This window comes from Cherax quadricarinatus, chromosome 37 (assembly GCF_038502225.1).
Source record: "Cherax quadricarinatus isolate ZL_2023a chromosome 37, ASM3850222v1, whole genome shotgun sequence".
NCBI lineage: Eukaryota > Metazoa > Arthropoda > Malacostraca > Decapoda > Parastacidae > Cherax > Cherax quadricarinatus.
In genome coordinates, this window is record NC_091328.1 from 15,874,583 (window position 1) to 15,892,346 (window position 17,764).

Here is a 17,764-nt window from a genome sequence, read left to right on the forward strand (position 1 = left end):
CAACATCCACGCACATTCAGACTTCCCACTTTGACAATTTTCTTCTTATTCTTTTTAGTAATTATTGCAGGAAAAGGGGTTACTAGCCCATTGTTCCCGGCATTTTAGTTGACTTTTACAACACGCATGGCTTACGGAGGAAGGATTCTTATTCCACATCCCCATGGATATAAAAGGAAAAGTAGTAAGACCAAGAACTATTAAGATAAAATCAAAGAAAACTCAGATGAGTGTGTATAAATAAACATGTACATGTATGTGTAGTGTGACCTAAGTGTAAGTAGAAGTAGCAAGACATACCTGTAATCTTGCATATTTATGAGACAGACAAAAGACACCAGCAATCCTACCATCATGTAAAACAATTACAGGCTTTCATTTCACACTCACTTGGCAGGACTGTAGTACCTCCCTGGGTGGTTGCTGTCTACCAACCTACTACGAAATCAAATTCGACGAAAATCAGGGCAAACGAAAACCGAGGTTCCACTGTAATTCTAATTTTTGGTGTCTCAGTATATGTAACTCATCTTTTCTGAAACAAATACAATACATTTCACTGTAATTTGGTTCATACAGTACTTCTCTTGCCATCAGTACTTCAGGTGTTAGCTCATTTTCCTAATTCTCTTGCCCTCTTCAATACATTTGTGAAATTTGGGGCTTGCTTTCTAATGAGATTACATAACGCAAAAGTAGTTTTTGCATTGGAAACAGTAACACCAAGGATTTAAGTCATCTTAGGGATCATAGTTTTCTCATAAGCTAGTCCTCTTAGATAATTTGATACCCAGTATCCCTCTTTGTCTATATACATGAAATTCCTAATACAGTGGACCCCCGCATAACGATCACCTCCAAATGCGACCAATTATGTAAGTGTGTTTATGTAAGTGCGTTTGTACGTGTATGTTTGGGGGTCTGAAATGGACTAATCTACTTCACAATATTCCTTATGGGAACAAATTCGGTCAGTACTGGCACCTGAACATACTTCTGGATTGAAAAAATATCGTTAACCGGGGGTCCACTGTAGTTTTCTTAGCCCTGTTTTTCTTTTTTCTGTTCTTTCCTCTCAGTACATTGTATAATCTTCAGAATAAGAATGACTACCTGAGCCTGACTGTCTCTTTGCCTCCCTCCTCCCCCAACTCAACTTCTGGCTTTCTCCATTTTTTTCTTTCTCACTTGGGACTATAACTGTCCTAGACAGATCAACACATCATCCAGCTCTTATTTCCAATTTGTGAGTTAGGTGTGAATTGTTTCTGCCATGGTTGTATGGCTCTTTCATCATACATCAGCTGTCTTCCACCAGCACAGTGACCTAAAGCTGGAAAGCATATTTTTACTCTTGTTATATTATTATTATTATTCATTGAAAAGTACTAAAACCTGTAGGAGTCTTGCAAATTTTTCATACATTTGTATTTTAGTTAAATGACCATTCTGTTGACTGACATTTCTATGTATGTACACAGTATTTTAACCCATTCTTCTTCTTTATAGGCTTATATATTCCATAGCAACAGATGGTTGGATTGATACTAATAAAGTCCAATTTGTACCTAGTACACAAAATTGATTCCTATCCCTGCAAGCTATAAATATTTCAATGTTCAATACTAAACATGTTTATATTTTTCTAAATATTTTATGTGCATGAGGCTTGGCTTCAGTTGCTTTGTATTTTTGTTTGTTTGCTTTTGTCTTGTAAATAGATATCATGTTATATTAGTTTAATTTAATGAAGGTGAATACATCATAGCACAACACAACATTTGAGAAAAAATATTGAAAATATGTTGCATTTCATAAATTCTGTGGTTACTAAAATAATTAACCTTGTTTCAGGGATCTACAGTGCATATCTTTTCAATACAAAATATCTTCATAGCATTGTAATTTTTTGTATTCTTCATCTGTTGTGTTTATTATTATAAAAAAAAATTAATCAGTTTTGAAAATTATACCATTAGTGTACGATACCCAGCATATTTTTATGGGAATTGATACCTCATTTTCTCATATTAATTTTTTTATTTCTTAAGAAAATTCATTCATGCTTATGTGTATCTAGATATGTTGATGCAACTCCTGACTGGGCAAAGCAACTGGAAGCGGATTTGCCATCAGGAAAAACAACAGTGACCTTTGTTGCACGCTCTCCAGTCTCTGAGGAGTCAGCAGCATGCTCCTTCACAGTGGAAGTTGTAGGTTAGTCTTGTCTACATTCCTCAGCCACTTGTAATAGTTGTCCTTTTACTTTGTTTTACCCTAAATATCTCATACCTCATCAACAGATCTGTGGATGACATAAAAAACGATGTGAGGGTGGCAAATTATGCAATCTTCCAGTTTCATATAATTAGGGATAAACTGATATATCTGCTCTTCTAGAATGACAGCTAGAGAATGAATGATTAAATGCTAGTTTTTCTAATTTGGATTCCCCTTCTTTGATGGGAATTAGCCATTGTAAAAGAAAAATTAATAAACTTTTGGCAGATTTTTTCAGTGCATTAAATCTCATCTTTGTGCTTCATAATGTGTCTTAAGAAAGTTTGATCATTTAATCTTTGTATCTACAGATAAGGAGGATCCACAAGTATTTGGTTGCCCAAAGTCATTCACTGTTCATCTACCAGAAGGAGAAGTGAGTGCTGAAGTAACATGGAAGGAACCAGTCTTTAAGGATAATGTGGAAGTTGCTCATCTATGGAAGTCTTTGGTTAGTATGAGCATCTTTCATGATACTGTTTCCCAAAATATAACAGAGAACATTCATATTGTTAAAGTTTTCCTGTCTATTTATACCTGAGTATGTGATGGCATATTTCTTTGCAAACTACTTCTGAGGTGACAGTAGGATAAACAAGAACATAAACCCTTGATTTAACAGACTAATAAAGTGGAGCATATGGCCGGTAATGGTGATTGTGGTGGATGGGGATTGCAGTGGTTGTACTGTGATCTTAACAATAATGAACAGTTCTGTTACTAACTGACATAGTCCATTGTTTTCAAATCATTTGACAAAGTGGATTCTGTCCCATATTTCTGAAGTATGTTAAATTGAATGATTTACTGAATTTTGAGGAAAGCTCATTTGCAATATTCTGTATTTTTTCTTGGTCTATCACAAACCATCTCCAAAAAACAGTATCAGCAGCACTGCCTTTAGAGTGCACCTGCTTAGATGCCACAATCCCCAGTCTTGCTTTCATTTTTATCACTGTGGCACAATTTACTAGTCATTCACTAGTGCAAATATGTGTGTGTAATTATTTTTGTTTTATAAATGTTCAGATGAGAGACTAAAATGGAAAAAAAATAAAATTTTCACAAACAATTACCAATGCTTCATCTGCTACTTTCATTGTATTAATGTGTCACCACATTATATTGCCTTCCCAACACCAGAACACTCAGTACTTTATTTACCTTAACCCTTTGAGGGTCCATCCCGTAGTTCTACGGCTTTGAAGCCAGGGCTCAAGCTGTAGTACATGTACTGTGATGAGCTCGACTCACTCAGATATGCTGTGAGAGGTAAATTTGGGCCTAGATATGAAGGAATGCATCTTAGGTGGAAAATGTGCACCATATAAAACAAATCCTGCACCACCCAGTGCATAATGAGAAAAAAAACTGCGACCATGTTTTTTATTAAAATAGCGACTTTGCAGGGTATTTTCGTATTGTTTTATGGTTGTATTCTGAGTTTCTTGGTCTCATTTGATAGAATAGAAGATATGTTATAGAAATAGAGATGATTTTGATTGGTTTTAGTACTGAAAATAGCTTGAAATTGAGCTTAAAATAGCGGAAATGTTCGATTTTTGTTGATGTTCAAGAGTAAACAAATTACATCACACATCCAGTACATGTCAGCTGGTGGGTCTAATGTGCATTCATGAATGCACTGATATTATTTATACAATTATTACAATATTGCACAACAGTAAATCTTCTATTTTTTGGTGTGAATAAAAATTCTTTGTGAATAAAAAATCAAAATGAAATTCATCTGTAAAGCATGGAAATGTTACTGATAAACAGAGGAAATGATATTTTAGTACCAGGAATGCCTGCATTGTTTATTCTGGACCCTATTTTGAAATTGGAACATTTTGAACTACTGTGTGAAATTGGCCAAATTACCAATTTCTGATCACTTTATTGGGTAGTTGAAATAGTTAATTGGGCAATTTTGGCAATTTCTTTTGCTCGACTCACTCAGATATGCTGTGAGAGGTAAATTTGGGCCTAGATATGAAGGAATGCATCTTAGGTGGAAAATGTGCACCATATAAAACAAATCCTGCACCACCCAGTGCATAATGAGAAAAAAAACTGCGACCATGTTTTTTATTAAAATAGCGACTTTGCAGGGTATTTTCGTATTGTTTTATGGTTGTATTCTGAGTTTCTTGGTCTCATTTGATAGAATAGAAGATATGTTATAGAAATAGAGATGATTTTGATTGGTTTTAGTACTGAAAATAGCTTGAAATTGAGCTTAAAATAGCGGAAATGTTCGATTTTTGTTGATGTTCAAGAGTAAACAAATTACATCACACATCCAGTACATGTCAGCTGGTGGGTCTAATGTGCATTCATGAATGCACTGATATTATTTATACAATTATTACAATATTGCACAACAGTAAATCTTCTATTTTTTGGTGTGAATAAAAAATCAAAATGAAATTCATCTGTAAAGCATGGAAATGTTACTGATAAACAGAGGAAATGATATTTTAGTACCAGGAATGCCTGCATTGTTTATTCTGGACCCTATTTTGAAATTGGAACATTTTGAACTACTGTGTGAAATTGGCCAAATTACCAATTTCTGATCACTTTATTGGGTAGTTGAAATAGTTAATTGGGCAATTTTGGCAATTTCTTTTGCTCAGTAGATAAAATGGAAAACATACTAGTGAAAGAGCTAAGAATTTGGTCTAATGGAATGATGTACCTGGCTGAAAATAGGACTCAGTGTGGGCAAAATCGCTCGTGCGTAAATATTGCTGACAAGGCAAAATTCGCGAGAGCATAATTTTGTCAATTTTTTATCAAATTTCATAATTTTTGTTTTATTACTTCCAGAAAAAGATTCTCTACCATTTCACAAGAAAAAATAATAATAAATTTTTTTTTTAAATTCTTGGACCCTGTGGGGAATTTTCAGATTGGGGGTCGGGATCCTCAGAGGGTTAATATGTTTTTACTTTTCGAAATGCCTCTTCTAAAATGTCTTTGCTACAATTTGTAAAAAATATTATTCCTACTGTAGTTATAAATATAAAAATTAGTTTACTGTAGGTCTCCAAGAGTTCTGTGTCAGAAAGAGAAAAAAATTTTTTTTCTTGTATTCAGATGTTTTGGTACTGTTTATTATTATAATAAAGAATGGGAGGGTAGCTTTCATTCCTTGGGTCAAGAGTCCTTCACCAGTATCAAGGCACTGTGCCCACTAAGTGTTATGATGAGATATATTATCAGCTTACCATATGCTATACCTGTAAACTACTGATAAGAAGGACACTCCTCAATCATTATTTTATTCAGGAGCCTGGCAGACATCTCACATCAGGGAACTACCCAGTACATTATGTTGCCATGGACCCATACAGGAACCGTGCAAAATGTTCTTTCACTGTCACAGTCCAGTGTAAGTATAATGTCTAAATATAGTTTGTGTGTGTGTGTCCTATTTTCAAAGATCAGTATCCTGTCTGCTGTATATACAGTATTTTGTTATATGCTATAATTTACAAAAATGTAAATACTTTTTAGAATTTTGTATCATTAATCATATTTATTAAATTGGACTGTCGTACCAGCTGAATTTTATTAAGTTTTTACACATTTTATAAACTAAGTTTATTTAAATAGCATTGATGCCTGAATGAATAATCATTTACATTTTTAGTAGAAAAGATAACCTGGCCAAGATTTATGCTTGCATGTGTAGTCTGATTCAGCATCCAGGCCACACAGTTCCCCCATGCCTACAAGTTCAACCTCAGGGTCGTGACTTGTGCTCACAATGCACTCGTGTCCATATGCTCACTGCCCCTCCCACCACCAGCAGTTGCCACCCACAAGACTAGTATGGCACCATTATGCAGCTACATATACATGAATAGCTGAGTTTGAGATAAAAAATGTAGTACTGTATAATATTAACATTATTTCATGATTCTTTTCTAACCAGTAAACTTGTAGAGAACTTGCATTGTCATTGGTCACTTCATTTTGTTTTGGACTTTGTTGTTCAGCATACACATTGTCAATAAGCTATCTTTCGTGACAAATACAACTTCCTGTTAATACTAAATAGTTATAATGGGTCATGAAAATTGGTTTCTTAATGAAGCTTAGATTTTTTTGGGTGCTCAGTTCCCCTCCCCATATATACACACACACAAAATAATATAAAATGTCATCCATTATGCCCAAAACAAGTTGTGGTGATCTTGGACATCATGTGCAAGACCTTAGTTTACAGCTTTCATGTAGAGAAGCTTACCATCATTTTCCTTGTGTACAGTGTACACGCTCACCTCATTTATTATTTTACTTAGACTTGTAATTTTTGACCTTGCATATTTCTTTCCTTTATAATTGTGATTGGTTTAAAATTCTTTTCTGTTCCCCATTTTCTCTGTAGTATGTATCAAATATTTTTTATATAAGAATTATTTTTTGTAATGACGTTCGTTGCACATACTGTATTACATTTAATGTTCTGGGTTCATCACCCCTGCAGTTCAGTGTCAGACCATGCCTCCTAAATTTGAAGGAAAACAATTTCTAGTGTCATCTTGTGTGAATGGTCTGTTCAGGCAATTTATATTTCAAAGTACAGCTTAAAAAAAAAAAAAAGAGGTAACTGGATGCGAGTCTTGCCATTTCATATTATGAAGGCAATTTGTGTTCTTTGGAATAATAAATCTACATCTGTTGTTAATGCTGATGTTCAGGTAAGCATAATACACACACAGCCCATAAAAAGACTCGGATCTCTGGGTATATCTGCTAGCATTCTTACTATATTTATATTTTGTGTATGCTCATGATAGTTACATTTTGCTAATGATACTGTGCTTATGGGAGATTCTAAAGAAAAGTTGCAAAGGTTAGTAGACCAGTTTGGGAGGGTGTGTAAAGGTAGAAAGTTGAAAGTGAACATAGATAAGAGTAAGGTGATGAGGGTTTCAAATGATTTAGATAAAGAAAAATTGGATATCACATTGGAGAGAGGGAGTATGGAAGAGTGAATATTTTCAGATATTTGGGAGTTGACTTGTCAGTGGATGGGTTTATGAAGGATGAGGTTAACCATAGAAGTGATGAAGAAAAAAGGCGAGTGGTGCGTTGAGGTATCTGTGGAGACAAAAAACATTATCTATGGAGTCAAAGAAGGGAATGTATGAAAGTATAGTGGTACCAACACTCTTATATGGGTGTGAAGCTTGGGTTGTAAATGCTGCAGCGAGGAGATGGCTAGAAGTGGTGGAGATGTCCTGTCTAAGGGTTATGCAAAGAATTCGGAGTGTGGAAATTAGGAGGTGTGGAGTTACTAAAAGTATTAGTCAGAGGGCTGAAGAGGGGTTGTTGAGGTGGTTTGGTCATTTAGAGAGAATGGATCAAAGTAGAATGACTTGGAGAGCATATAAATCTGTAGGGAAAGGAAGGAGGGGTAGGGGTTGTCCTCGAAAAGGTTGGAGGGATGGGGTAAAGGAGGTTTTGTGGGCGGGGGGCTTGGACTTCCAGCAAGCGTGTGCGAGTGTGTTGGATAGGAGTAAATGGAGATGAATGGTTTTTGGGACTTGACAAGCTGTTGGAGTGTGAGCAGGGCAATATTTAGTGAAGGGATTCAGGGAAACTGGTTATTATAGATTTAGCCGGACTTGAGTCCTGGAAATGGGAAGTACAATGCCTGCACTTTAGAGGAGGGGTCTGGGATATTGACAATTAGGAGGGACTTCTAAACTGTCATATCAGAGTGCCTCTGTAAAGAGAGTGATTATGTATGAGTGAGGTGAAAGTGTTGAATGATGAAAGCATTTTCTTTTTGGGGATTTTTTCTTTTTGGGTCACCCTGCCTTGTGGGAGATGGCCGACTTGTTAAAAAAAAAAAAAAAAAATGGCATTCTCATTTTATGAATGTGTGGAAAATTCATATTTTGTAGAGACTGGTAAAGAACTGGATGTTTCATATTACAATTTTAAGCTTAATTTTATTTTTGGCTATACCCTGTGCTGTATTAATTTCTTACCAAGTGCATTGATAGTTTGTTTATGTTCATTTTGTGTGTGTCAAGGGTTGATGTTTGTTTGGTAAAGACTGGTAACTGGACTTCATAATTATGTTTCTTTGTTGATTAGCTGCTTTGATCAGCAAGGAAAGACTGGGGGATGGTTGGTATTCCAGAGGCTCAGGGTTCCCAGAGAGCCTGAGGAGTAGGCGCCAAGTTAGTGGCTCTGAGGAAAAGGACTTGCGGATTATTGGAATACTTGGGACTGGAGTGAGTTGCCAGAGTACCCTGGACTGGGGTCTCCTGATGGTTGTTGGGGAAAACACAAGCGAACGGATGAATGATCCACTTTCCCTACTCATCCAACCCAAGCCTAGCTCAAGTTGCACACTCCACCACCTCATCCCCCTCTCCTTCAAACACCACCATATCAGAAGATGAAGATCATATGTAAAGTGTGTTGTGTCAAATACACCAAGAAAGAGTAGCAGCGATCCACATCAATACATCAATTACATTCATGGGAGAGCACTAAGTCCATAAGGGTCATATAGCCCCTGGGGGAATGGGAAGCATTCAGGCTTTCAGGCTTGATCCAAGGAAGGGAAATATGGGTCCAATTCCTTGGATCAAGAGACCCCTCACAGGCTTCAAGGACCCTGAGGGGACAGCAGGGAATCCTTTTAATGCAATGTTTCTGGGTTTTATCAGATATACAGATACAAGCCAGTATACCACCTTACAAAGCAAACAGGCACCTTAAGGTCAGGATTGGAGAAAGACAGGTGTCACATGAGGTCAGTTACTGGTAAGGCTAAGGTGACTGGTTTATTATAATTATTTATTATATGAATCTTAAACATTGTGGATAATAGGTCCAGCCAACACATTTATTCCACTACTTCCAAGATTCTGCATTTAACTCTGTCATTTTCGTGGTGTAGCAGTTTGTGTGCTTCCCCATTTCACATTGTGAGAATGAAGGTTGCAATAGACCATGCATGCATTAATGGTTTTATCTCTCATGCAGGCATATTTATGTTCTTCATAAACTTAATTTTTCACATCATGGACTGCTACACCACAAAAACAACAGAGTTGGACACAGATTTTTGGAAGCAGCATCAATCTACCTCATCAGTACCACTGAGCAAAATAGTAGAATGTATATGTTGGAAGGACCTGTTATCCACACTGTCCATGATTTATATAATAAACAATAAACATGCCACCTTAACCTCACCAATACCTGACCTCAACTTTACCTGACCCCTCACCTGGAGTTTACCTGGAGAGAGTTCCGGGGGTCAACGCCTCCGCGGCCTGGTCTGTGACCAGGCCTCCTAGTGGATCAGAGCCTGATCAACCAGGCTGTTGCTGCTGGCTGCACGCAAACCAACGTACGAGCCACAGCCCGGCTGGTCAGGAACCGACTTTAGGTGCTTGTCCAGTGCCAGCTTGAAGACTACCAGGGGTCTGTTGGTAATCCCCCTTATGTATGCTGGGAGGCAGTTGAACAGTCTCGGGCCCCTGACACTTATTGTATGGTCTCTTAACGTGCTAGTGACACCCCTCATGTACTTGATCTTGAATTTTTTACCTCGTGTGACCTTTCTCTGAGTCTAACCTCAGGTAGCTTGTTTGCTTTATGAGGCTGTGTTTCCTTGATAAAGCCCAGCCTTGGATGAAATGTATCAAAAGGATTCTCTGCTACCAGTGTTTGTTGCCATTTGTTAGTTTGTCAGTATCTGCCTAATAGCCTGTTCTCTTACCCTCCTTCCTTTTACTTTCCCTCCCTCCCATTCTTCCATTCTAAATACAAGAGCAGAAATGGGAGTGAGAGGAAGAAAGAGAAAGGGAAAAAGAGTACAGTGGTCCCTTGAGTTATAATACTAATCTGTCATACCTCAAAACTATTGTAACTCATACCCCAAAATACATGCATGGTTTTTTGGTAATTCATTCACCCAACCTGCCCTTGAATACTTTTTGTTTAAACAATCTAGGAGTTTTCTGAGTGGTAAACAAACACAGGCTTCAGCTTAAAATCTCCAGAGGCTTTGGCAGAGGAGGCAATAGAGACAGGGCAGGGCAGGACAGGCTAGAGCAGGTAGGCACTGCAGGCAGGGCAGGACAGGCTAGAGAAGGCAGGTTAGGACAGGACAGGCCAGAGAAGGCAGGGCAGGACAGGACAGGCCAGAGAAGGCAAGGCAGAACAGAACAGGTCAGAGAAGGCAGGGCAGGGCAGGGCAGGGCAGGGCAGGGCAGGGCAGGACAGGACAGGAAAGACCAGAGAAGGCAGGGCAGGACAGGCAGGCAGAGATTGGTAAAGAATTATAGATTTAATATTCATTCTTGATAGGATGGATAATGAGAACGTTCAAGACGAGATGCCAAGCCAATGATGATCCTTTTTAAATCACTTGTTCTCTCTAGGCTGGAATACTGCTGCATATTAACATCTCCATTCAAGGCAGGTGAAGTCACAGATCTAGAGAATGTACAGAGAGCCTTTACTGCACATATAAGTTCCATCACACACCCTAACTACTGGGAATGCTTGAAAGCACTTGACTTCTGTTCACTGGAGTGCAGGCAAGAGAGATACATCATAATCTACACCAGGAAAATCCTAGAGGGACTGGTCTCTAATCTGCATACAGAAATCACTCCCTGCAAAAGCAAAAGACTTGGCAGGTGATGGAACATACGCTAAATAAAAAGTAGGAGCGCCATTAGTACACTAAAAGAAAACATAATAAGTGTGTGGGGCCCAAGACTGTTCAACAGCCTCCCACCAGCCATAAGAATTACCAATAGACCCCTGGTTGTCTTCAAGTCAGTGCTGGATCAGCCAGGCTGTGGTTTGTACGTTAGACTTACATGCGGCCATCAGTAACAGCCTAGTTGATCAGGCCCTGATCCACTGAGAGGCCTGGTCATGGACTGGGCCACAGGGGCATTGATCCCTGGAATACCCTCCAGGTAGCAGGTAGTCTCCCACCCCCATGTCTGGAACACACATCTCCCTCCCACTCACCTCTGACACTCCTTCCACCATCACTCCATTTAAGACTTTTGCATAACCTAGTCTTGTCTCTGGGCTAAGGTCCCCCCACACCCATCCGATCATCGACCACATATCATATCTCAAATTTTTCATCGCAACTCAAAACTAAATCCCTTTATGAGAGTAAAGAGTAGAAACATTGGGGGGTGTTTCTTTCCACATGTTGTCTATGTTCCCCATCAGTAAAATGGGTACCTGGGTGTTAGTCGACTGGTGTGGGTCGCATCCTGGGACACTGACCTAATTTGCCCTAAATGCTGAGCATAACAAGGGATTTCTATATTGTAGTATGTCATTGATGTCAGCTAGGCCTGTTTACCATGTACATGTACTTGTAGTAAATATAGATATTATTATTATTATTATTAAATCGTAACTCAAGGGACCACTTGTACTGTACAAAATAAATAAATGAACAATAGGTAGTACTGTATCTTAGTCACATTTCTGATGCAGTACTGTATTTTATTTAATTTTTCTATAATTTTTTTTTTCAACAAATCGGCCGTAGCCCACCAAGGCAGGGTGGCCCAAAAAGAAAAACGAAAGTTTCTCTTTTTAAATTTAATAATTTATATAGGCGAAGGGGTTACTAGCCCTTGCTCCCAGCATTTTAGTTGCCTCTTACAACACACACAGCTTATGGAGGAAGAATTCTGTTTCACTTCCCCATGGAGATAAGAGGAAATTAACAAGAACAACAACTCGAAAGAAAATAGAAAACCCAGAGGGGTGTGTATATATATGCTTGTACATGTATGTGTAGTGTGACCTAAGCGTAAGTAGAAGTAGCAAGATGTACCTGAAATCTTGCATGTTTATGAGACAGAAAAAAGGACACCAGCAATCCTACCATCATGTAAAGCAATTACAGGCTTTCATTTTACACTCACTTGGCAAGACGGTAGTACCTCCCTGGGCGGTTGCTGTTTACCAACCTACTACCAACTTTTCTATAAATGTTTTCATAAAATTCTGCACATTTACCAGGTGTATTTTATGTGGTAAAATTTCCACATTAATTTTATTCAGTTTATTTTGATTTATCTTTTTCTTAAAATATGGTGAATACAATAATTTTATTAACATCAATTGTCAAACTTCAGAAACCATCAGTTGTATAGTATGTTTATAGAACTGCACATTTTTAAGTTGATGTAGATTAACAAACTAATATTTCAACATGTTTATATTACACCAAACATAGTACAGTACCTTTTGTGCCAAATTACTGAATAGTGATCATCTGTGGTTGTTTTCCTTTTTCTTTACTTATCTGTACATTTATAGGTAGGGTACTTTATATATAGTATGAAATTGCATTCAAAGGTCCATTCTCTTAATAGTCTCTTTTTATTGTTTTACTTTTCTTGTACTATATTACACACATTAGTATTGTAGCTGTAAATATGGTGCCATTACCTGAACTGTGATTTAAACCTACTTGGTGGGCTGTAACCACACAGCAGCTCTGGAGGTTGGTGGTGTCAAGTGCAGTGAGCCTGGGCATTTAGTAGGCGGGCTCTGGGTATGTACAAAGTTGGCGTGGGGTCGAATGTGTCGGCCTGAGTGCCGGCAAGGCTACATTATGATCAAGAACCCTCCTACTCCCCTTTACATATGCGGTTCTTCCACTGGACGGTGGTACCCCAGCACGGAACTCCCAGTCTGCACACGTAAGTGGCTTTGATATACTGTTCTGCTATACTTGTGTTTATAGTTTTTTTTTTTTTTTAGTGTAGAAATACTGCAGAGTATCTGAAACTGAAACAGAAGCTTGAAGTACAGCACTTTTAGTTGTTCTTTAGTCATATTTTAAGGCTAACTATTTAGAGCATATAGTATAAGATCTTGTTTCATTGCACAGTACAATGTTTAGGTACGAAGAATTATTTTTTACGTTAAGGCAGAGTTTGGTGGTGATATGTCCAGAAGGGATCACTTGTATTTGCTCTTTCACTTACAGTATAACCTATCTGAGCTTTTGGGGCCAAAGTCTAGCTATTTGCCTCGCCTCTCTAATTTTGACTAACTTGTGAATTAGGCTATCAGTTAAGTATTTAATTTTGAACCCCTATTTGGAGTTGATTTTTACTTTGTCAGTCAAGGTATTTTCGTTTCCTCACTACACACTGAAAAAAAGTGTTTTCAGATGTATCTGTAAGTGTGTATCATCCATCCGTGACATGGTTCTTATTCTTTCTTGAGTAAAGAGTTTATATTTGTCTATGCTCAAAGGATTTTCTTATGGCTGTTTTAACATTGTAATACAGGAACAACACTATCCTAGTTATAATTTAGGGGTAAACAAAACTTTTTTCAAAACTACATGCTATAAAAAGAAAAGATATTTCTTTCAGACAAAAAAAAAAAAAAAATGTACTCAGAATTTTTCCTCTAAAATATACACACAATTTTTTTTTTATTCAGTATGTTACTTCTATCAGGCATATATGAGAATGTTAATTCAGAGTAAGTGGTAGACAGGTGGAGTATAGGATTTAACATGTTTTTATGTGACCAAACCAACTTTTATGAAGGAATTCTGGGAAGCAAGATTTGAGTTTTGAAAGATGGGAAGTACAGTGTCTGCTCTCTGAAGGATCAGTGAGGATGTTGTGGTTTGTAGGGTCATTGAAACTGGGATGTATGTACATGCACTTCTGGAAAAAGCCAACTAGAGAATGAGTGATGATTTCACTACTAATTTGGGTCACCCTGTCCTAGTAAGAAATAGTAGTTGTATTAAAAATTACTTCATGTGCATTTTGAGCAATTAGTAAATCAGGAATTAGTGTTCTAACCTAGATTGTTCTTAGTTTTGTGATGGTGTATTAGAGATTTTGGTCTGGGTTTCTATTTGTATGTTAAATCAAGTAATGTGGAGCTTTAGTGCAGTGTATGGCAGAGGTGTTGTGGAATGGTTGTACCTCCTCTAAGATTTAGTTAGCAAATTAACTATGGTGCTTAAGATCTATTATATTATGTTAATAAGGGTTGTACATATGAAAAACTCCTGGTACTTAGGAATGTGTAAATTGATAACAACAATTATTGAAATTTTATTAACCCTTTCGGTGCCAGTCCCGTTATATCATGGCTTTGAAGACAGTGTCAGTCCCTTAGTATGATGCCATGAGCTCAGCTCATGGCATCATACTAGCTAGGAATTGGGTTGAACTGAGCATGGGAATTGATGTGTAGGCAGAATTGCCAATGCATAAATTGTGTCAAGATCACCATCTTTGTGCCTGTAATTCCCTAAGTTTTCCATAAAATTTTATATTTTTGATATTACCTTCCTTAAAAGTTTTTCTGCCATTTGAGAAGAATTTTTTTTTGTCTAAATCATGACACTGTCAGCACTTTTAATTTCCGGGGTCATGACAGTGTGTAAGCTTGTCCTTGCTTCTATGGACATCAGACACTGTTTCTTAACACCATATTCCTCACATACTTGTGCCACTGAGATGCCAGACTCAACCTTCTTCATTAGTGCAAGTTTCTGATTAAGAGGCCATTGTTAATTGTACTTTATTCATATTCATATAGTTTATTTGGACACGATACATGGTTGTACAAGTAATTATAGTACTAGTTGGGTGTACATGCCAAAAGCCCCTTGTATGCAAAGCATTATGGGCAGGCTTAAAATTAACTTTAAATTAACAAGCAATGAAAGGTTCAGTGGTAGAAATTACAGTAAACAATTTACAATATGAAGCACAATTGAGTATTTGAAATAATGAAATTTGAACATGTCAATATTGAAGTATTATATTTGTGCAAATTTGTCACATTAGAGTGTATAACAAACAAGTTGATCAATTTACTATATGTTGTCTTGAAGTTTTAAGATTTAAGTAATTGGGAGAATTATTGGTAATGTTAAATACTGAGTGTTGATTATTTAGTCCTGGGCGAGTAAGTGGTTTTTTAGAAGAGTCTTAAATTAATTTTCAGGCCTGGTTACTTAAGTATGTTCTGGTAATGAATTCCAGATTTTGGGGCCCTTTATGTGCATAGAGTTTTTACAGTGTGATATGGACATGGGGTACATCAAAAAGAGATCTGTGCCTTGTGTTATGGTCACAGAAATGCAGATCTAGGGAAAATTGTAGACTGAATGGCATGTGTATGCTTCAGTGAGCACAAACAAACTGGCATGGGAGGCCTATGGCTCTGGGAACAATGAAAACAGACAGGTCCTGGACATGGCTGTTCTGACCCACACTGGGCAAATGTTAGTCATCAGACTGGTCTGATGCTTCAGAAGATAACTGGACACTTGCTACAGATAAAATCTGGAATTGCAAACTTTTTCCATTTTGTCCGATTACTTCTGTTTGCCCAGCCAATTTTTTGTCCAGAATTGCTGAAGTCCATTAATGAGAGGTTTCACTGTGTTTTAGAAATAATATGAGATAACACATATGTAACCAAACTTAGGATTTAAGCATGTGCTAAAGGTATTTTTTTTTTACTTTTAACCTTTACATTGTCAAACTTGTATTCTCCAGCCACCGTTCCAGTCCAACCAGGTCTTGACTGTCTGCCCGGGTTTGAATGGAGGGAAACCCATCCCTATGTATGCTGTGAGTACAGTACTTAATTTAATTCTTATTATATGAACTGTTTACCTTAATGCTTAGTTTAAGAAAAAAAAATTAGAGATTTGCAATGAAAAATTAGCCAAGCATCAAAATAAGAGAATTTCCAGGGTTTCATCATTAGTCATCTTGAGTTACAAAATATTAGCCTTTCTTATGAATTGTGCTTTACTGATACAAAAACTTGTAAAAATGAACATAGTGTATGTTAGGGAAAAATTTAAACTTTTGCATCACAAATTAGATAAAGATGGAAGGGACATATACAGAATCTATTTGGCTGCAGTTTCTCAAAGAGCAAGAAAAGCTAATCTTAGGTGTGATCTACAGACCTCAAACCATGATAATGACCATGGTACATTTCTTTGAGATGAAATTGCTCAAACATCTAGAAATGAAAATGTAGTTAAAATGGGAGATTTTAACTTGACCAAATCAGTTGGAACACTTTGACAGGTAATTTAGAGTAACAGTTTTCTTGAAGTTGTCCAGAACTGTACATAAGTGTTATACGTATTTGTAGACATTTCGTGAAATTAAGGTTGCAAGGGAATCAAAGACCATTCTTAAGGGTTTCTTTCAGGTATACACATATAGGAATCAAATTAGAGAAAAGATAGGTCCACTTAAATGTAACTCAGGTCAGCTTACTGTTAAGGACAAAGAAATGTGTACTATTTTTGACACTTATTTCCTTTGTTTTTATACAAGAGGATATAAACAGAATCCCAGAAATCAATACGTATACAAGTCAGGAAGGAAACAAATTATGTAATATGGAAGTTGCTAGCAACAGGTCAACTGGCCCTGTTGACCTGTTTTCAAGGGTTCTAAAGGAATGTAAAGAAAAACATAGCAAACCCTTAGTCTTTTCAGCATATCACTACAAACAGGGATTGTACCAGATAAACGGACAATGGTAGATGTGATACCTATTTACCAAGTAGGAGATAGATCCTTAGCTTCAAATTATAGATCAATCAGCCTAACCTCAAATGTGGGAAAGTTGGAGTCAGTGATTGCTCAGGCAGTTTGAAGCCACCTTAAAACAAATAAATATTACGATAATGAATCGCAGCATAGCTTTGCAAAGGGGGGGTTATTGCCTTATGAATTTACTGACCATTTTCACTAAGGTTTTCAAGGCAGTAGACCAAGATAAGAATACAATATTGTATATATGGACTTCGGTAAGGACTTTGATAAAGTTCCACACAGGAGACTAATTAAGAATGTAGTGGGACATGGAATAGGAAAAGAGATTATCTCCTAGGTCAAGGCATGGCTGCCCAATAGGGAACAGAGAGCTTGCATTAATGGGGACCTGTCACAAGTGTGTGCCACAGGGATCAGTGTTGGGATCCTTGTTCACTATCTACATAAACGACATTGATGAGAAAATAAATAGAAACAAACGTAAGTTTGCAGATGACATTAAAATATAACATCAAATAATTTTTTATGTGGACACTAGAAGACACTTGGATGACCTAAATATTGATGTGGTTGGAGAAGTGGCAGATGCTGTTCAGTGCAGACAAGTGTAAGATGCTAATACAAGGTAAAGGAAATACAGTGGACCCCCGCATAACGATTACCTCCGAATGCGACCAATTATGTAAGTGTATTTATGTAAGTGCGTTTGTACGTGTATGTTTGGGGGTCTGAAATGGACTAATCTACTTCACAATATTCCTTATGGGAATAAATTCGGTCAGTACTGGCACCTGAACATACTTATGGAGTGAAAAAATATCGTTAACTGGGGGTCCACTGTAGTGGTACCTTGACTTTCAAGTTTAATTCATTCC

The 17,764-nt window shown here is 37.2% G+C and overlaps 1 protein-coding gene across 1 annotated transcript in view; it reads left to right on the top strand.

Moving 5' to 3' along the window:
- LOC128704202 (uncharacterized) overlaps positions 1-17,764 on the top strand; it is a 396,156-nt gene that overhangs the window by 338,922 nt on the left and 39,470 nt on the right. Inside the window, exons 34-38 of the mRNA XM_070091735.1 lie at positions 2,081-2,217; positions 2,592-2,731; positions 5,578-5,680; positions 12,997-13,019; positions 15,864-15,938. Coding sequence (XP_069947836.1) covers positions 2,081-2,217; positions 2,592-2,731; positions 5,578-5,680; positions 12,997-13,019; positions 15,864-15,938 — 478 coding nt within the window. The remainder of the gene's footprint in view (positions 1-2,080; positions 2,218-2,591; positions 2,732-5,577; positions 5,681-12,996; positions 13,020-15,863; positions 15,939-17,764) is intronic.